General features: G+C 40.3%; 2 protein-coding genes and 1 long non-coding RNA gene across 6 annotated transcripts; 2 read left to right on the forward strand and 1 right to left on the reverse strand.

The window, feature by feature from the left end:
• Nucleotides 1–1,867: 1,867 nt before the first annotated feature.
• On the reverse strand, nucleotides 1,868–12,184 carry psmc4 (proteasome 26S subunit, ATPase 4). Its single transcript, XM_032559074.1, has 11 exons — nucleotides 12,083–12,184; nucleotides 10,158–10,256; nucleotides 9,094–9,280; nucleotides 7,115–7,261; nucleotides 6,933–7,042; nucleotides 5,288–5,381; nucleotides 5,044–5,211; nucleotides 4,898–4,974; nucleotides 3,472–3,640; nucleotides 2,293–2,348; nucleotides 1,868–2,219 (listed from the first exon to the last, which is right to left on the reverse strand). The coding sequence occupies exons 1-11, from the start codon at nucleotides 12,113–12,115 to the stop codon at nucleotides 2,106–2,108; spliced, it is 1,254 nt and encodes a 417-aa protein (XP_032414965.1). The 5' UTR covers nucleotides 12,116–12,184; the 3' UTR covers nucleotides 1,868–2,105.
• On the forward strand, nucleotides 4,249–9,143 carry LOC116717586 (uncharacterized). The gene is made up of 3 exons (XR_004338765.1): nucleotides 4,249–4,403; nucleotides 4,516–4,602; nucleotides 9,034–9,143. It is a non-coding gene; the product is annotated as an uncharacterized LOC116717586 (long non-coding RNA).
• A 781-nt stretch (nucleotides 12,185–12,965) lies between the features above and the next one.
• Nucleotides 12,966–19,783, forward strand: LOC116717921 (uncharacterized). 4 transcript variants are annotated; one of them, XM_032559600.1, is made up of 6 exons: nucleotides 12,966–13,190; nucleotides 13,297–13,330; nucleotides 13,477–13,623; nucleotides 16,953–17,288; nucleotides 18,161–18,424; nucleotides 18,902–19,783. In XM_032559600.1, exons 3-6 carry the CDS (start codon nucleotides 13,521–13,523, stop codon nucleotides 19,006–19,008), a joined length of 810 nt encoding a protein of 269 aa, XP_032415491.1. In that variant the 5' UTR covers nucleotides 12,966–13,190; nucleotides 13,297–13,330; nucleotides 13,477–13,520; the 3' UTR covers nucleotides 19,009–19,783. The 4 variants fall into 4 exon arrangements, with proteins under 4 accessions (XP_032415491.1, XP_032415490.1, XP_032415489.1 ...); XM_032559599.1 differs by having other exon boundaries at nucleotides 12,966–13,330; XM_032559598.1 differs by having other exon boundaries at nucleotides 13,297–13,623.
• Nucleotides 19,784–20,028: the final 245 nt, after the last annotated feature.

Genomic DNA, 20,028 nt, shown 5'->3' on the forward strand with positions numbered 1-20,028 from the left:
TTCATCAGATCTTGTATCATAGCTCTATATTGATTCTCATAATTTATAGATATGGGAAGATGATCCCATTAGTCATTAAAATTCCACCTAATAACATTCTGTCATCATTCCTAGTGTTGACAATTTCAATAATTAATTTCTGGTTTAGCTAGCAAGCTAACTATTTAGCCTCAAGCTGCATATTTAATTTCAAACTAAATATTTTTAGACAAAATCCTTCAAGATAAACATTTTGCTGCACAGCTAAATATTTATCTGGGATAAAGACAAGGATTTAGTGTAACTAAATATTTAACTCCTTCTCAAGCTCAGAGAAATAAAAAACTAAACTCGAGTTTTCAGAAAAACCTTTTTTTGATGAAAGTATTGTTTCCTGATTGTTTTTGAGCTTTAATGAAAATGTGTTAAAATTATAGTATTGGGTAAATGGCAGAATTTCTTATAAACTATTGATAGTCCTAATAACATGGAAAGAAGTTTGTACCTCAGTAAAAACAATTAAATGTTTAATTTACTCATAAATTATGAATAATGTTCATGGAAAACTACCCTGGTACTGGTCATTGCAGCAGATGTTCCAGTTCCAGCCACATTTAAAGCCCCGGCGTTGCTTTGTGCTGATGCATTGTGTGAGGTTCAAAAACAAATTGAGGACATTGTTTGGGGTGAAGTTACATCTGCCTGGTCGGCATGTTGAGCTCAGGAATGCTGATGGCTGCCTGGTGTTGGGCCAAACCTTGTATCGTTGAGCGCTTTCACCTTTTCCACACAATGCTGCCAGAGGAAATAACTTTTATTTACTTCTTTTTAATTAATTTGGTGAATCCTGTAGCAAACAACAAGGTTCAGAGTAAAAAACACAGGAGAAGTCAACCTTTGTACATTTCCTTTGTTTGAAGTTGTAATATTGCAACACTGGGTTTTACAGGGTCAAAGGTCATAGGAGGAGGATTTGAAAAGGAGTAAACAAGTTTGGCTTGCTGAAGCAGACAGTTTGTTTCTCAAAACAAGATGGCTGCAGGGTTTAGGCTAACGAAGCTGCATCTGAATGAAGGACAAGACTTCTGAATGATGCACTAAGACACTAACTAACACCAAAATTAACTTTTATTTTCAGATAAACTGGACAAACAGCTTATATTGGATTCTACCTGCATGTTTGTGTGAAAATCTGCAGCATTTTAGATTTAAAACCGTCTCGGTGCTGCCCTCTTTGGGTTGACCGGTGGTACTGCAGCTGAAATGTCCTATTGGTTCCCGCTTGGTTGCGTCATTCAGGCTCAATATAAAACCATTTCACTCAGACACGCCCCCTGGTGGCGAGTCCGGAGGTGGAACTCCAGACGAGCCGCTTTTTTAAGTCACTAGATTTGTCGCTGGTTGCTTTACTGAAAAAACACTCATAGATTTGCATGATTTTTAAATAGATTTATTGTTAATTTCCACATTTGTCTCTAAGGCGTTTTTTTTTTTTTTTAAAGTTGCAACATGTGACAAGATCTACTGATTTTGAAGTCACCGAATTTGTCGCAAGTCGTCCTTTTGAAAAAAAAAAAAAATTTGCAAGAGATTGTAAAAAGTTGGTAAAAACTGAATTGAAATCAGAGTTGGCCTCCGGTTCATCCTGATTTCTCCTGGCTCCGCCCACTTTGCTGTTATTTGTCGTCCTGTTTGAGGCCTAGCTGCTCTTTCACAGGGTCGCTTCCACTTTAACGACCGTTAATCTCAGTGATTTGATGATGCAGGTTTGTGTTTGTGAATCCTGGGATTAAATAACCAGTGAAACTCAGACGTTAATCGCCTGCTCTGACTGAACCCACTTCATTAATCTCAGCTTTATTTTCTAAATAAAACACAGATCCTCTCCTGTTGTGGAAAACGTGTTTATTGTATTTCTTTATAGTAACACTTTGTTGAGGGAGAACATCCTATTTATAGGAAGCAGCAGAGGCTCAGGAGCGCCTCTCCCTGACGGTTGGGGGCGCCTCAGGGCTCAGACTGATCCGAGGTCAGGCCCGGCGCCACAACGACTAAATTTAGTCCAGAAAGACAGAATAGTGATGAATCCACACAGACAGAAATCGATATCTGGAACCGCCGCCTCTCTACTTGTAGAACTCGTGCTCCTGCTCGTCCTTCTTGATCACCGTCTTGTAAGCTTTTTCGAAGTCTTTGGCGAGGACGATGTACCTGTTCTCCCGCACGGCCAGCATGCCGGCCTGAGGAAGAGGAGGAGAATGAGCCACAAGCCGACCTTTGACCTGGGAATGTAGAGGTGAAGGGTCAGCTCACCTCTTGGCAGATGGAGTTGATGTCCGCTCCAGAGATCTTGTCGGGTCGAGCCACATCTGAGCAGCAGTTAAAGATGAAACGGACGGAGGAGACGCGGCGCAGCCTGCCGGCAGCAGGAAGTGATGCGAGCGTCTGCAGGACGTAAACAAACCACCTGACCTCCACACACCTGAGGAAGACTCCGGTCGTCAGGTGTGACTTTCCAAACCAGAAGCAGAATGAACCGTGGAGCGTTTCATTTAATTATGACAGTAAAACCTTTAAACATTCACAGCCGTTCATCAGAAGTTTGACGTTTCCTTTCTAATCTGAACCTGCTTTACCTTCACATCATGCTGCGTTCACTGACCCTCCGTAGCTGGAAACCAGAGCTTCCCCAGCTCTGTTTTCTGCTTAAAACATCTGTTGCCAGAGATAAACCTTTCAGGTTGTTAAGAGTCTTGAACTCTTACAGGTCTGATTTTTAAAACGAGGTTCTGTGATAATCGATTTATTCAGTAAATCTGCATTAAAAGAAACACATGATGCAAAATCCACTTTTTTAGCCCTTAAGAACATTTTATCATTTGAGTCTTGGAGAGAAGCAAAGGTGAATCTAGTCTCTCCTGCTGCAGTATATATGTCTTAATATTCTGTTTGGGTCTTCAGTTTCAATCTGTTCAGTTTTCTCTTTTCCACATTAAGATTTTTGATCTATTACGTCACAGTTTTTCCTGCCTAAGTGCTAAAAAGGGTCAAGAACGGCTAACGCTAAGGCTGGATGACCAAGTCTATCAGTGTTTACATCTTTATCCATTTGGGAATAAAAAAGGTTTCTGTGCTGCTACATGATCTGCTATCAAACTACAAAAATGGCCAAAGGGGGCGGAGCTGGATGCTGTGCGACCTGGAGGTGCTTCAGCTGCATTTAAAGAGACGGAACCAAAACGAGTTGCTCTCTAACGCACCTCTGACCAGGAGTCAGGGAGGAGCCTGTGGATTAGTTCCAGTTTCCACTGGATGATTTAGAAAAGGAAGAATTAAAAGCATGATGAGGTTCCTTTAAAATGTGACCCAAACGTTTCTATAAACCGTTACTTCTTTCATCAAGAAGTTTCTTCCTGACAGGAAATGAGACGAGCGTCTCAGAAAGACGATAAATGACTGACAAATGTCAGCCGAGGTGATTCAGAAGGATACAGTCCTCCAGGTCGACCTCCTCTGAGAGGTTCATCTTGCTGGTGATGGTGGAGAAGATGAGGCGTTTCTGCCGGCGGTCAGGCAGCGGGAACTCGATCTTCCGGTCCAGACGACCCGGTCGGAGCAGCGCCGGGTCCAGGGTGTCGGCTCTGTTGGTGGCCATGATGACCTGAGGGAGGGACGGACACAGCGACGGTGAAAAGGCTTCCAGGTTCACAGACTTTAAGAAGAGAACTAATTTTCTATTTTAAAAAATGGAAAAATGTGAAGTGAGTTGCTCTCTAAAGGGGATTTTATAGCACAATAAAGTAACTGTGTTACCTTCAGAGGTCAAATGTGACTTAAATTAGGAAGTAAAATTTAACACCTTGAAATTGGGCCTCTGTCTCTTTAAGAACTGATGGATCTCAGAAACGTTGATTTTACATGATACCGCCCCTTTAACAACGCCGGATTTTCTTCTTCTCCTGTTGATCAGAACCCAGCTCGCTGTTTCTCTGAGCATTTAGTGACCTTTTAAGAAACAGAGGCGGGCAGCTGGCTTTTAAATGCCTCACCTTTAAAGAAACAGCCTGAACTCAACCAGCAGCGTCTTGTTTTTGAATTCAGGCGTTTCTGCAGCTTAATGATGATCATTTCCTGATCTTTTCACTCCGACTGGGAGAGAATCCGTCGTCGTCCTGCTGCTAGACGCTGCAGGTCTTTTCAGGCGAGATAAGCTGCGATGACGTCAGCGTTCATTCATTAAGATGAAAGGTTCAGTTTGAGGCGGAGCAGCAACACAAGCGCCCAAAGAGATAAATGTGCCGTAAAACATGAAGCTTTTCACTCCTCTAAAAGACCTTCTGTTGATGTATTTAATGTTTCATAACTAAATGAGAAGACGGACGTTTAGTGGCTGATTCTGATCTTCTGATTCCAGCTCTAACGCAGTGAGTTTGCAGATTCTTAGAAGCTTTTAATCCACCAGAAAACAACAAAAATAAGAATAAAATGTTAAAACTTTTCATTCTCTCTCTGTTTCTTTCTTCATAAAATTAACAGCTGGATCTGGCGCTTTGCATCGGCTGGACCTGAACCGCTGCTTCACCAGATCCACCAGGTTCTCTGGTTTCTATGGAAGCCCAAAAGGTCCAACAGAAAGTCATAATTACACGTTTTAAAGACAATTATAACTTTTAGTCACAATTTCACATTTTAAAGTTAAAATCTTACATTACCATTTCAAGTTCTAAAGTTTTTGATCATTATTTTGCCTTTTGAAGTTCACATATAAATGTTACAGTTTTGAGTTTTAAATCCTAATTTTGAATTTCTAGGTCATAATTTTGAGATTTAGGTCCTAATTTAGAGTCTGTGGACCGACCGGACGATGCCTCACCTGCAGCTGACGGCGCAGCTGCAGGTGAGCCGCAGCCGGACTCACCTTGACGTTGACGTTCTGGTCGAAGCCGTCCATCTGATTGAGCAGCTCCAGCAGGATCCGCTGCACCTCCCTGTCAGCTGCAGGGAAACAGAGAGTCAGCCGCGGCCGGCCGCTGTCAGACTAACCCGGACGAAACGCAGCCTCACCGCCGGTCTGAGCGTCGAAGCGCTTCGTGGCGATGGCGTCGATCTCGTCGATGAAGATGATGGCCGGAGCGTTCTCCTTGGCCAGCCGGAAGACGTCCCGCACCATCCGCGGCCCCTCGCCCAGGTACTTCTGGACGAACTCCGACCCCACCACGCGGATGAACGCCGCTGCAGGAGAACAGGAAGTGACGTCAGACACGCAGCCAGCTGGCCTCCGGTGGAAGCGCGGCGGTGGCGGCCTGACCTGTGGTGTGGTGGGCCACGGCCTTGGCCAGCATGGTCTTCCCGCAGCCGGGGGGGCCGTACATCAGGACGCCTCTGGGGGGGTCGATGCCGATCTGAGCAGATAAAGAGCCGGACGCACAAACTTTGATCTCTAGTTCAACATTTCCTGCTTGAATCGTCGCCGTTTCTTTCCTCATAAAGTAAAAATCCAAACTGCTGCTTTCTGTGTTGATGAGAATTTAAAGGGCCAGTACTTTATTTTCCAGACACATAGTGTCATTTTATAGCAAACTTAACTATGTTACCTTCATTTGGTATAAAAATATGACTAAAAGTAAATTTGACTTCCTGATTTAATGCCTTGAAATTGGGCCTCTGCCTCTTTAAGAAGCTCCTCCTCTTTCTGAAGCTCCGCCTCCAGGAAGTCATCCAACATGGCTCCTCTATTAACCCTTTAATGTTTTCACCAGCGCTGCTTTGAGCAGCAGCTCGTATAATGAGCTCAGTAGGTGTTTGCTAATCCTGCTGGCTAGTCAGAAGGAGCTGAGGGGGGGGGTCGTGGGCAGAGTACCCAAAATTTTTACCTAAGTAAGAATTCTAAGTACTTCAACATATTTTTATTCAAGTAAAAGTAAAAAATGTATTTGGTAAAAAGTCGACTCAAGTACTGAGTAACTAATCAAATGATCAATTATTTAATAATTAAAAATTACATCATCAGACAGAAAAAAATATAAAGTTAAGTTGAAATGTTGGTATTTTAAAGACCAAAATGAAGATAATTAATATGAACAACATCATTGCTATAGTATAAGGCCAGTTTATTTCAGTATAAAACTGTGTTCTTGCATCATTATTATTATTATTCTGCCATTGGTTGAAAATGTTCTCAGAACAACAACATTATTGTTCATCGCATTAACTGGGACAATTTATGGCCCAGTAAAATGGACTATTGTGACAAATTTTACTGGAAAGTAAAAGTTTATTGATCTTAGAGGTCATTTTATGCCAAAACCGTCAGTTTTAACTACAAATTAAGCGCTCATGATGACCGTAACACAAATGTTACTGAACAAACTTCCACAAGCGAAGAGAAAGCAAACGCCGATGAGAGGAAAGATTAATTTGGTGTGTGGAAGTGGTTCGCGTATCTAAGATCTGATAAACTTCAGTGCGTTGCAAAATGTGCCGCAGAGTCGTGCCGACCAGCAGCAGGAACATCGAATCAGTCGCACAATCTGAAGCATTTCCACTCCACAGATTATCAGTCAGAAGATGAAGAACAAACATGGCCCTGTGAATGCACCGATCCACCGTTTTCACTTTCTGTACTGCTTTAAAATGGACCGATCTGACACAGAAAAACAGCTGAACTGATTTAAAACATTCCTTTTCTTAAACACAGACATAAATGTATTTAAGTGTGCAGCAGCAGTTCAGCTCAATTAAAAACAGCAGCAGCTTCACAAGCTGGTCAAACATGGAAAAACATCTTCAATCTGTTCAGACAGAGGGAAATAAATAATAAAGACACTGAAACTGACAAAAACAACAGATTCACGACCAAACAGTAGGAATAAACAGCAGCAAACCTTTGTAAAGTTTATAAGAGGCTTAAATGTCATTTTAAAGCATCGTTTAGTGAGAACCCGGATCCTGACCTGCTTGTAGAGCTCAAAGTGAGTCAGTGGCAGCTCCACGGCCTCCCGGACCTCCTGCTTCTGGATGTCCATGCCCCCGATGTCTGCGTACATCACGTCCGGCTTCTGGTCTGTGGGCGCAAAGCACACCGAGTCTAAGGTCCGGTCCGGTCCGGCTCGGCCCGGTCCGGTCCGCAGCGTACCTGACGTCAGCATCATGATGCTGCTGTCGGCCTCCGGAGGAAGAACGTCCACCAGCGCGTTGCTGTGCTTGTGCAGAGCCACCGAGGCGTTGGGCTTCAGCAGCTCTCGGTCGATGGTGCTCAGGATGCGGACATAATAGTTGGACCCTGAATGCAGCACAGAGCCGAACGCTTAATAATTAAAACATAAACTCTTACATAAAACCTTTAAAACACAAATTCAATACATATAAACCACCCACAGTTGACACTAAATATTCAGCAACTCAGTTTTATTTCAGGAAAACTAAAATGTTTTTGATCTTGAGTCATTTTAAGAGTTTAAAGTTTCTCCTTCAGCAGATTCAACATTTCTAGAAACACAAACTGAAGAATATTTGAGCTTGAAGAGGAAAAACAGGAACTGAATACTAACAATGTTCTGATTCTCTGATGGTTTCAGGCTCTTTGTAAATACAGTTATGTAAACAACACGACTTTAGCGCCCCCCACAGGCCAGAACGCAACTGCACAGGAGCTTGATTTAAAAAAACATATTCCTGTTTTAAAAAAAAAATTTAATGAAAAAAGTGACTTTTTAAATGGATGAATAAATAAGAGAAACTATTTAAATAAACTAATACAATACTAAAAGTAATTTAGATAAATAATAAAAATAAGGTAATAAAAACATGTTTCATTTAAATCTGGATTTTCCCAGAAAAATTAAAAATATAAACAGAAAAGTAAAAAAAATAAATTAGTAAGTAAAAATGAATGAAAAATGTGTTTACTTTGAAACAGGATTTACCAAACTCTCTCAAAATCATTGGCCCATAGAAAACAGCTTTTTTTTTCTTTGCTAAAAATCCTGAAAGTTTGCAGTACATATATTTTAAAATCAAAACTAAAAATGTATATTTTAGTTAAGCTAATAAGATAGATTTCTTGCAGAAACAGTGAAGTGTATGTCATAATAGAGCGAAAATGTTTAAGGGTTTTGGACAATTTCCACAGCCAGATTCTTTTGGGTTTGATTGAAAAAAATTAATAGATTTTGTTTTTTCTCAGGATTTGAGTCTATGAAAACAACTGCTGTATTTAGCAATAAATTACCGTATTTTCCGCACTATAAGGTGCACCTAAAAACCTTCAATTTTCTCAAAAGCCGGCAGTGCGCCTTATAATCCGGTGCAACTTATATATGGACCAATATTGAGCCACAACTGGTCTCGCAACTACGGTAAGCAGCCGCCGACTTCATTTTCCCCCGTAGAAGAAGAAGCGCGCGGTGCACGCTGGGCTTTGTGTAAAGACCCCAAAATGGCTCCTATTAAGAGACACGCTTACGACGCAGAGTTTAAGCTCAAGGCGATCAGTCATGCAGTAAAACACGGGAATAGAGCAGCAGCCAGAGAATTTAACATGAACCAATCAATGGTTATAGCGGAAGTGGATATATATTGTGATTTGATTTACCGTAACAGTATCAGACTATTTTTTACGTGTTTATTGAATCGAGGAAAAGTTCCCCTCCACTACATGTTATACCTTGCTGTTGTTAAAAGATAAACTGTGTCACCAAAATACCACGTCACTGACTTTACCTCGGGGAAAATAATAAAACAGCTGTTTATTCATTTTGGGAATGAACAGAGTTTTCAGAACGCTGGTTTGTAATCTATTAATAAAGTTTGACTGACCTATCTGACTATTTTGTTGACATTCCCTTTAGCGCAGCTCCATCTAATGGATGCATAACGTAACCCAGCCTCTGCTGTAGCGTCTATTCTATGCGCCTTATAGTGCGGAAAATACGGTACTGAAAAGCAGAAAAGTTAGAAAAGTTACTGTTGAACAGCGATGTGGAGCCAAACACTAAACACCCTGACAAACGCTTCACTGAATCAATGCGTCTCATGTCACCCTTCCGTATGCAGCCGACTGATCTCATGCTGAGCTGGAGGAACATCACAGCGATGCGGTCCGGACCCGGATACCTGTGGTGGAGCCAACGATGGCCGTGTTCTGGTCCACGGCCTCCAGGAACTGGCCGATGACCAGAGGGATGCTCTGGATCCTCTTCACCTCCTCCTGGGCGTGCAGGAACTCCTTCTTCAGGTTCTTCTGCTCATCCTTAATGTACTCCTCCTGCACCTCCAGGAACTCCAGCTCCTGCTGCAGCTTCTGCATACACACACACACACACACACACACACCATTTGTTTATTTGGCTATTCTTCCTGGGGTCCAGGTCAAAGAGCGGCGCACCAATTGCAGTTTTCTGAACGATCACTAATCATTGATCTTCAGAAAGCCTGACCTTCTGATTCTAGTTTTGAAGATCCAATGTTTTGCCTGGAAAGTCGCCAAATAAAGCAAGAAAGTTGCTGAGTTGGCAACAGTGGGGTGACTATTGTTAACTGTCAGGCAAACCTCTCCCTGCAGTGGCTGAGTTTTAAACCTTTACTGAGGAAGATCAGATCAGCTTCACCACCGATCACTGACCTCTCAAAACAAAGGAAATTGGCACTGATAAGATCAGGGCACCACTAAAAAACATTTATTACAAAAACAGTCGCACACACTTAACATTAGTAACATAGCATATTGATTCATAAATGTACAATCATAACACTTTGTATAATAAAATAATTAAGAGCTCTTTTTAAAGCTTTGGCATTTGTTTTAATTTCTCTAAAAATAGGAAGTTTTTTGTCCAGCGTTTCTGTTTCATGTTTTAAAAAGTGACTTGTATTAAAAGTTTGGCTAAATAAAAGTTGATGATGTAAAAAAAAAAAAAAAGCCTAAAGGGAAATGTTTTACCACTCTAATGCTTTGAACAAACTGGAAATATTTGTATATTTGGAACAATTCGGTCCAAGATGAGCTGCCCCATGTTGGACTAATAGCAGCAATGAACAACACTGTGGCACAAGACAGACGTGGTACTGATTTAAGGGACTAATTTTAAGCTTTAATGTAAACATCTTTTTATAACTAATATTTGTCTCAGAGATGATTTATTCATCGTCTCTCCCGGACAGACAGAGAAGCAGGAGACCTTATATCTGGTGTAGAGATCCTCCAGGTCCTCTGGTTCTGGAGCCAGGAAGGACAGGCCGGTCTGGGGCCTGGAGCTCAGGATGGAGGGAAGCTCCTCCTGTCAGGGGTCCAAACACACACACAGAGTCACAACAACACACACAGAGAGACAGAGTCACAACACACACAGAGTCACAACAACACACACAGAGTCACAACAACACACACAGAGAGACAGAGTCACAACACACACAGAGTCACAACAACACACACACAGAGTCACAACAACACACACAGAGAGACAGAGTCACAACACACACAGAGTCACAACAACACACACACACACACAGAGACACAACAACACACACAGAGTCACAACAACACACACAGAGACACAACAACACACACAGAGACACAACAACACACACAGAGACACAACAACACACACAGAGACACAACAACACACACAGAGTCACAACAACACACACAGAGTCACAACAACACACACAGAGTCACAACACACACACACACAGAGACACACCAACACACACAGAGTCACAACAACACACACAGAGAGACAGAGTCACAACAACACACACACAGAGACACAACAACACACACACACACAGAGACACAACAACACACACAGAGTCACAACACACACACACCAATAAGGAAAAGCTCACTTTAAATAATTCAAGGTAATGTATATTTGTCTAATTTGACGTTATGTGAAATATTCTTTTAGTTTTATTGCTGCCATTTTGTTAAACAGTAAGGAATTGATTAAAGTATAATTTATTAAAAACAACTAAATCTTCTTTGGGTTTTATATATTTGTAGAGTCAGAATCTCACTGTCATCTAATCTGCAAATTTATCATCTCATCATTAGGAAACTTAAACTGGCTCCTCGATGTTCCTTCAGCTTAATGCAAGTATAGAAGAAACTCAAAACAATGAGTCAGACTAAAGTTTTTGTTTATCTATAATTAACTTGAAACGTTTTCTATAGTATTTTAAATATGAACATGTTCTACAAACGGGTACAGAATTGATCTAAAAACATTTAGTAGTTTAATAAGAAAATAATCCAGAAGTATCAGGAAATACAGAGTGAAAAAATGAAAAGCTGATCCCTGTAAGCATTTTATGTAAGTATTTGTTTGTTAAAGAGTCACAACAAACGGTGGAAAACGTAGCGAAACGTTTTTAATATTCAGTTTAGTCTAAAGACAGGTCAACAGTCATCATAAAACGGTTCATAAAAAAAGGATCTAATTTATGTACAGAGGAGACTGCAGGAGCCATCCTTTGGTAAAACTATTAAATGATGCAATGACAGAAATAGAACATTTTATGATTAACTTAATGTGGTGATTATCAAAAATGCTGTTTCATTTTTGTTTTTCTTATTTTTAGAATTTATTTATGATGCTGCTGGTAGTCAATTAAAAAGATTGCACAATTATTTCATTGTTTATACATAAACAGGATCATTTTTACAGCTTACATATAATTTTCAGACAGATTTTCATGATGATTTCACAGAGACACATATTTAGGTGGTTAGCAGTCAGCTAACGTTAGCAGCTCAACATGATGAACCACAGCACCAAACAGCAGGGCCGTCGAGCAGAAATGCAACAACGAACATCCGTAAAATATTAACACAAATACGTAATCCGGTTTTAGATATAAGTTCGTCACAACCGTAAAATAAATTACTTTTATTTCTCTCTAGACGGGATGCTAACGCTAACAGCAGCCGCACCGAGCGGAGAATGAATTGGCAGGTTTTCCGAGTAAGCTGCTTTAAAGAGCTAAAAAAACAAATAAAATCGACCTTAAACTAAGTCTGAAGAATATACTCCAGAACACATTACTTCACTAAAGTATGTTATTAAAAGTAGACAGTATAACAAAGGCTAAAAACTGATCTTACCGGGCTCTTTTCTACAACAACGCAGTCCTCCATGTTAAAATTCTCTAGTTTGACGCGTTGACGTAATGCGTCAGCATCAGGGTTTATGGGTAATGGAGTTCTTTCCCTCCGCTCGGAGTGTTTCCAGGCAACTAACGTCACTAACTGGTGGAAAGTCCTGGTGGAAAAGCACATGAACGTTTGAGGAGCATGTAAAACTAGACTGAATTTATTAAATATCAATAAAATAAAAATAAAACATTAATTATGATTAACTTACATTATTTTGTTTTACAGGACTTTTTATGATTCACTTGTCTTCTGTTATTATTATTTTCACATAAAAATATATGTCCAGAAGAAGAGCAGCTCCAAGGCAAAACGAGCTAAGTCGGCGCCCTAAATATTAAGGATTTGTAACATAAAATTTTTTGGAGTAAATATCCATCTGTCATACAACTAAAGTTGGTTGAAATTCTGCTTGAGGCATTTACAAACTATTGAATCCATTTTAGGCTCATCTTTGGTTAATAAATAACGACACTGACAAAAAAAAGTACTTGGAGAAATAAAGGGACAAAAAAATCCCTAAAAGACTGAAACTATTTGTGGTATAATAGAGAGTTTCTGTTTCTTGGAAGTAAAAGAAGTTCAAACTACATTTACAACTTCAGTAAAGCATGATGGAGGTTGTATTATGATGTGGGCTGCAGCACATGTAGCTACATGTAAACACATAAAACATACTGCTGTATAAAACATGCAGCACAACACAACAGTTGCTCTTGATGACTAAACTTGTTAAGTAATGTGAGAGACTGATGGATTTCTCCAGTTTTTAGTATTATTTTTTAAGGGTAGGCGTAACGTGTTAAACAACATCCTGTTGAAGAGCGAGCGGTGGGCTGCACCTCTGCAGCGCTCAGCAGCTTGCTGTGGTCGCTACCGTTACTCCGGATTATCAGCAATAAGTCAGTTGTCTTGGAAACCTGTCACCTTGAGGCGGAGCGACGGAAAAAGGCGTCCAGAGGCAGAGTAAATGTGTGAGAGACGGGTTTCAGCAGAACTAACTTCAGGAGACCGTCGCTGAAATCACTACAGAGAAGAACACCTGATCAGAGCTCAGCAGGTGAATAATCACCAGCCTCATGTTTTAAAGTTCAGATTTCATTAAAAAAAAAAGGGAGCAGAAAGTTTTTATTTTTCTTCCCATCTGTTTTTTTTTTCTTCAAAAGACTTTTGGTGCAAATCAGAGAGAAGAAGCCCACCGTAAGCCAACAAATGCTTCATTAGGACAGAGGAATGGGGGTTTGCTGAATGCAAAGTTCACCACATCCTGTTTGGGTCTTTTTCTGGCATTTTCAGTTTCATCTGCGTGATGAACTCTGTCTGAAATCCTCCGTGTCTCTGCTTAGGTTTGGAAGTAAAACCCGGCTGAGTGAGCGGTCCTGTCAGGAAGATGGAGCGTCCTCTTTCTCTTCGCCTCTCTGCAGCAGCAGGAAACATGCAGGGTTTCAGCCGCCGTGGGAAGATGTTGCTGCATGTCTGCTTCATGGTCTCAGGTAAAAACAAACCTCAGCTCAGCGTTAATTAAAGGAAATCAGACAATATGTTCCGCTCTTCAACATCTCCAATAGATTTAAATATAGAAGCATCCTTATTTGTCAGCCATAACAGAATAATGTCATTTGGGTCATGTTTGGCTGATGCACTGTAAAAAGAGAAAATAACAGAAAACTAAAGGAAATGTTCAAGTTTTGGACTTTAACTCAACAATTTCATCTTTGGAGAAGATGCTAATTATGTAAAAACCCATTTGGGGCAAAATTCCTGAAATTATTCTAGTGTTTAGTTTTCATTTCATTTATCCAACAGTTAATGCTAACAAGAGATTCCAAAATCATTTTAATCAAATTAAATAAATGCAAAACATTCCTAACAAAATCAGAAACCAACTCCAAAAATGGGTTTTCCTGGTTTTCACAACAAAAGAAAGAAAAAAGCTTTAGACATTAAAGTACTGAGAACTCAATAAATAATGTAAAAAAACTACCTCGGTTTTCTGGATTCATTAAAATTGTTTCAAGTTTTCACAACTTAAAATATTTTTTCAACCAAAAAATAGGAAGTTTCTTTTCTAACTGTAAGTAAAGTTTCAGAAAGAAAATCACAGCAGGAGTCTCTTTCAGACTTCATAATTCATTTTATTCGTAGTTTCTGTTGTTTTGTTTATTTATTTTGAACATTTAAAATGTCTTCCAGCTCCAGTCTAAAATGTTCATCAAATTTTAAAGGTTATAGATCTTTGAGAATACCATATTATTGAAAATGGTCTCAAAACAGCAATAATTGATCACAGATGCAGTTTGATTTAGCAGCCTGAGCTTCATGGGCCGGGTTTTTCTGATTTCTGCTCTGGCTGCTGACGCTGTAGCGCTTGTTTATGCGTTTAAAGTTTTTATGGGAGAGAAGACATTTTGAATAGTTTGAGGCTTTAGTGGCACCACAAAACGAAGAAGGTGCTGTGTGAAGCAGAGGCGAACCCGAAAGCTCGTTACCCACCGGGGCCCAAACGCACCAGCCGGCCGGGAAAGTCCCTGGTGGCCCCGATGATCAGTCTGCTCCTGCTCTGAACCGCAGTTCCACTCCAACACCAGCAAACTTATTAAAGTGATAATATATGAATGATGATGCAGTGGGATTGTCTGTTCATGTTATTTTCTATGGGAAGATATAACAGTCATAAATAACCTATTTACATTGTACCTATAACAGTTTGAATTTCAAAAACTATTAAAAAAAAATAATAAAAAATGCCTCTCTGTAGATTTTTCACCTAACTACACCAGAAATACAGCAGATAAAGCATATTATTGCTGCTTTTTAAATCTTTTAATCCTACAGATATATTCAGTTTCATTCGGTCCTCAGGTGAGGCGGGCGGTCATGAAGAGAGAAGATGAAACAAAAACATGTGCTGAACAATGCAGCCGTGATTCATTTAAAATTTCCACAGAAAAAATCTCTGTCCCACTTCATGTTTCTTTTCAGAGCGAAAGTCTCTTTTCCTGTTTGTCAAACAGTTTTTGTTCCTGGATTCATTTTGACTTTATAATAATCTGATGGAGACCTCGTTTGTTCATATCTTCCCTCCAAGAGGTCAACATTTCCACGTTAAAGCCATTCTCATCACTTGTCCAGACTTTCTGAATGAATTTCTTTGGTCTTCGGGCTTGTTTTAGTCTACAGATACGTTACGTGTTTTAAAATAATCAGTGGAATCAAAACAACGTAAAAAATAATGGGAGAGAACATCACAATTAAGGTGCAACAGCTGAAATTAGAAGTAAAAAACTTTCTGAGATTAGAATTTAACTAACACTATATTCCTGAAATCCTTCTGATTTCAGGAATATTTTCATCAGTGATTCAACTGTAAACATCTTAAAATTAACCATAATCTTAATCTTGACATTTTAAAGGAGTAACATACAGTAGGAAAAGAATTGGGCCAAGAACAGATCCCTGAGGGACACCATGAGGCAGATCTGATGGATCAGAAATCATTTCATTAATGCAGGTCCTGGAGGATGAAAGATAGGATTCAGATGTGTAGCGTACCCCAAAAGTGTGCTTGCTTATTACTTATAAATAATAAGTCAGAAATGTTTTGTTTCTCTTACCTTTCAGGACTTTTGTATTATTCACTGTAATCTGCATAAATATCAGAAATCGTGCTGAAGATTTAATCTCGAGACTTCTTCATTCCTGATTTTCTTCAATCAGGTTTTATTTCCAAACATTTCAAAACTAAATATGTAAAATCTGCATTAAAGTTCACGTTTAACCGGCTGAATTTAGGGATTTATTCCATTTCTTGGTTTTCCCTCAGATGCAGCTTTTCTGCTCTGTTTTCTCCAGACTGGGGGGGAAAGTCAGATTCTGCTAAACTCTGACCGTTAGAAACTGGCTCCCAGGATGAGTGTTGCTCACCACAGGATGCTTGTTCCATGTCAGCTTACACCACGTGTCAAACTCAAGGCCCAGGGGCCAAATTTGTCCCGGCATAGCTGCTTATGTGGCTCTTTAAACTCCACATTACATGAATTAGTCCCTTGGGGTTTTCACAAATCTGAAAAATTTATACAAAATCCACACAGTCAGCAGATCCCCACATTTTGTTCTGATTTTTACTGCAAAGTTTTCTTAAAATTGGCCAAAAACATTGGGTTTAAGTGATTGCTGTCTCAGCCTTACTTGATGTCAAGCTGTAGTCTGTGAGCAACATGGTGAGTGAATAAAAAGTCACATTTAGCATCAAATATTCCTAAATTAGCACCACAAAATCTGAGATTTTGATTGGAAAAAAACACACAAAAACATTTTTAAAAAATCCTGTAAGGACTAACCAGGATTAATTTTAAGAAACTGAATACTGAATCAAATGCTATTCATCAATATTTTAGCAGTTTAGTGGGTTTTATTAATGCATTCTGGCAGAACTGGCCCTTTAACAACATTCAGATTTTTGATGTGGCCCAAAATGAAAATGAGTTCGGCACCGCTGGTTTGAACCAAACCGACCCAGAAATAGGTGTTCATTTCCACTGCGGGTTTATTTCTCACGTTTACGTCCTTGTTTCTCAGTAGAGCTCTTCAGCTTCAGTTGTGGTCACCGCTAATGGCAGAGCTTACATTTAGCTTTCCATTTTAGCTAACTTTAAATTAACTTTAAAGTTAATTTAAAGTTTCCCTAAATTAACTTTTCCAGACCATTTCCAAAGCTCTAACATACTTGTTTTGTTAACCTTCAGTTGAGTAAAGAAGCTGCTTTTTAAGCTTTTTAAAGGTTCACAACCACCGCTGCTCTGTTTCCGTCCTTGTTTCTCAGCTTGCTGTGGTGGTTTTCCTGCTGCCGTGGCCGAGTTCTCCCTGCGGCAGCCTGCGGTGGTCTCCGGCCCGCTGGGCCGCAGCGTCCTGCTGCCCTGCCAGCTGCAGGACTCCCAGCGTGAGAAGCTCCTCAACCGGCCCGTCCTGTACTGGGAGGTCGATGGGAAACAGCTCCCGTTTAACGAGAACAAAACCTCCGCCAGTCCCAACAAATCTATTGAGCTGTCGGAGGTGCGGTGGTCCGACGGCGGGACGTACGAGTGCAAACTGTCCATCAGGACCGACAAGAGAGGAAGCTTCAGGCTGAAGGGAAACAAAACCACGCTGATCGTCCACGGTAGAGTCCCAACCTCTCTGCTGCCTAAGAGAAGGAAGTTTGTTTTCGGCAAGAATTTTATAGAAATGATGAGTTTTAACGAGGCTGACCGAGCAGCCGGGCGAATTACAGACAGAAATATGAGAATGAAGAAAACAGATTCCTGGTGTCCTGAATTTAAGATTCAATCATCTGCTGATGAATTAAAGCAGGGGTGTACAAAGTGCGGCACGGGGGCCATACGTGGTCCTTGGACTTATTTTTTAGGGCCTCAATCTGCAGCTCAAGACTGACATTAAACCTTTTATTTATAATCAGGGTAAAATTAATACAAACATGATTTTCTTGCAATGGAAAACATTAAGTACGACACAAAGCTTTTCAAATTAAATTCAATATTTTATTTGAAAATAATGTGTTGATCTCAGAGGGAAATTAAATGTTGTAACTCAAATTAATTCAGATTCTTCAAAGAGTTATTGCAGAAAATAATGACTGTTGGTATCATGTTATTTATAATAACTAGAATTATATTTATCCAGACACTTTTACTGACTTGTTTAATTTATTAAACTCGGCTGAATATAGCAAACGTTTTGAAAGAAAATGACAAAAATTCTGTTTTAATAACACAGAATAAATTTGTGAAGTTGAACCAAAACGAATTTGACGACTAGAAATTTTTCCGTAAATACATCAAACGTGAAGAAATTCTTTCTACCCTTTGAATCTAGAATGGATAAAATTACTTTTCTACAAAAAATGTATTTGAAGTTTGTACACCCTGAATTAAAACCTAAAACACATTTAAAAAAACCTTTTTACTTAAATCACAGAGAAAACAGAGGGAATCAACTAAAGTTCATCTTAGAAGCAACAGTGTGTCATTTCAGATGCCATGACCTTTGACCTCTGCAGCCACCATGACTCCCTGCTGCGCTGTGAGGTCACCGTGTCGCACGATCCGGGTTTGACTCTGACACTGAGCAGAAACGACTGCGTCGTGCAGAGCTCCGCCCCCTCAGAGCGCCGCGCCGCCAACGGCACCGTCACTCTGGCTGCAACCGTCCCGCTGACCGGCAACGGGCAATACGGCTGTCAACTGAAGCTGCACGACGTCCTGATAACCAGCAGCAACTTCCACAGCCAGCAGGCGGGTAGATATCAGCTTCAAGCTGAATCCTTCAGCAAAACAGGAAGAGTAAATTCACCAGTTCCATCAGAATATTAAAGCTACATGCAGATTATAAGATGTTTTTCTGTCTAATGCAAAAACGGTTTAAAATTAAAACAATCTCGCGACAGTAAATGGGATCATTATTATTTTTCATTTCAGCAGCTGGAGAAGCTGGAAAAGATGCAACATCAACATGTAATTCTTAGCAACTTTCACTTTTCCTCCTGCTGAAATGGTCATTTTCTGGGAGCCGTAGTTAAATTCCCAGGATGCCGTAGTTCCAGCTGTGTGTTTCTGTGAGCCGTAGTTAAATTCCCAGGATGCCGTAGTTTCAGCTGTGTGTTTCTGTGAGCCGTAGTTAAATTCCCAGGATGCCGTAGTTTCAGCTGTGTGTTTCTGTGAGCCGTAGTTAAATTCCCAGGATGCCGTAGTTTCAGCTGTGTGTTTCTGTGAGCAGATGAGCGGCGCTGGTACCCGGAGCCGTGGCTCCTCTACGCGGGCCTCCTGCTGGTGCCGGCCCTGGTCCTGCTGGCCATGGCGGCGGCCATGTTGATGTGCAGATGAGCTCTCCGGTCCTCCAGGTCTCCCGGATCTACTGGACCCGCACGCAGCTCTTCAGGTGGGATTCACATCCCCTCGTTTCCATGACAACCAGCAGGACATGTGGGAGGTTTCTGAGTCTGGACCGGAGGATCAGAACCGGTTTGATGTGAATCCCAGCCCGCTCGTCTCGGTTCCTCTTCCTCTGAACTCACGTTTAGTTTCTGTGAAACTGTTAAGTTAAAGTTGTCATTAAAAACTTTAAGAAATAAAACTTTTCTCTCTTCATTTCAAACATTCTGGTTGGTTTTATGGTTATTATGTTCATTTTTTATTGAATGAATTTTTTGTTTTAAGCAAAAAACATTTTTATATTTTTAATTTTTGTGTATTTGTTATTTTTGTTTGTTGAATCTCTTTGTGATTTTTAAAAAAATGTTCTGCATAGTCAAAGTTTTAGCTACTGGACCTTCAGTCCGGGTGTCATGGATGTCTGCTTGTTTTCCAGCCCCACAGCATGATACTGCCACCTCCAATAACCAGTTTCATTCTTTCATTAATTTTTCCTGTTATTGTGGTGAAACAGCTCCATTTCTGCCTCGTCTGACCTTTGAACTCTCCAGAAGGTTTTCTGTTGGTCCAGTGTTTTCTCTCTGGACATTTAGTCCAATTTTACCTGAGACGTATTGACCAAAGTAAAATACCAGAGGAAAACATGGAGAAAGCTGCTCAGCTGTTAGCTGAAGGGTCTGATGTCACTGAGAAGGTTATAAAAAACAAATAAACTGTTTATACACAATATCTACAGTATATCTCTTTGCTATAACCCCTTATAGTCCATACATACATAGTCTTGTACATCTGTAAATAAATATTTATATCTGGTAGAGCACTTCTGGATAGATGCAAACTACATCTCGTTGCTTGTACTTGTGACAGTGCAACAATGGCGTAGGTTTGGTCTAAGTTTTGTTGGGACCTTACAACTTACTGACTTATTCTTTACATTGTTGTATTATTGGTTAAGAGATGCCCGTTTTATTT

This window comes from Xiphophorus hellerii, chromosome 3 (assembly GCF_003331165.1).
Source record: "Xiphophorus hellerii strain 12219 chromosome 3, Xiphophorus_hellerii-4.1, whole genome shotgun sequence".
Lineage (NCBI taxonomy): Eukaryota > Metazoa > Chordata > Actinopteri > Cyprinodontiformes > Poeciliidae > Xiphophorus > Xiphophorus hellerii.

Coding starts and splice junctions, on each gene's coding strand:
- LOC116717921 (XM_032559599.1), top strand. CDS start 13,521: ATGGAGCGTCCTCTTTCTCTTCGCCTCTCTGCAGCAGCAGGAAACATG. Junction 13,624..16,952: donor TGTCTGCTTCATGGTCTCAG/GTAAAAACAAAC, acceptor CTTGTTTCTCAG/CTTGCTGTGGTGGTTTTCCT. Junction 17,289..18,160: donor AACCACGCTGATCGTCCACG/GTAGAGTCCCAA, acceptor GTGTCATTTCAG/ATGCCATGACCTTTGACCTC.
- psmc4 (XM_032559074.1), bottom strand. CDS start 12,115: ATGGAGGACTGCGTTGTTGTAGAAAAGAGCCCG. Junction 5,382..6,932: donor ACTTTGAGCTCTACAAGCAG/GTCAGGATCCGG, acceptor TTATCTGCTCAG/ATCGGCATCGACCCCCCCAG. Junction 4,975..5,043: donor CTTCGACGCTCAGACCGGCG/GTGAGGCTGCGT, acceptor GTTTCCCTGCAG/CTGACAGGGAGGTGCAGCGG.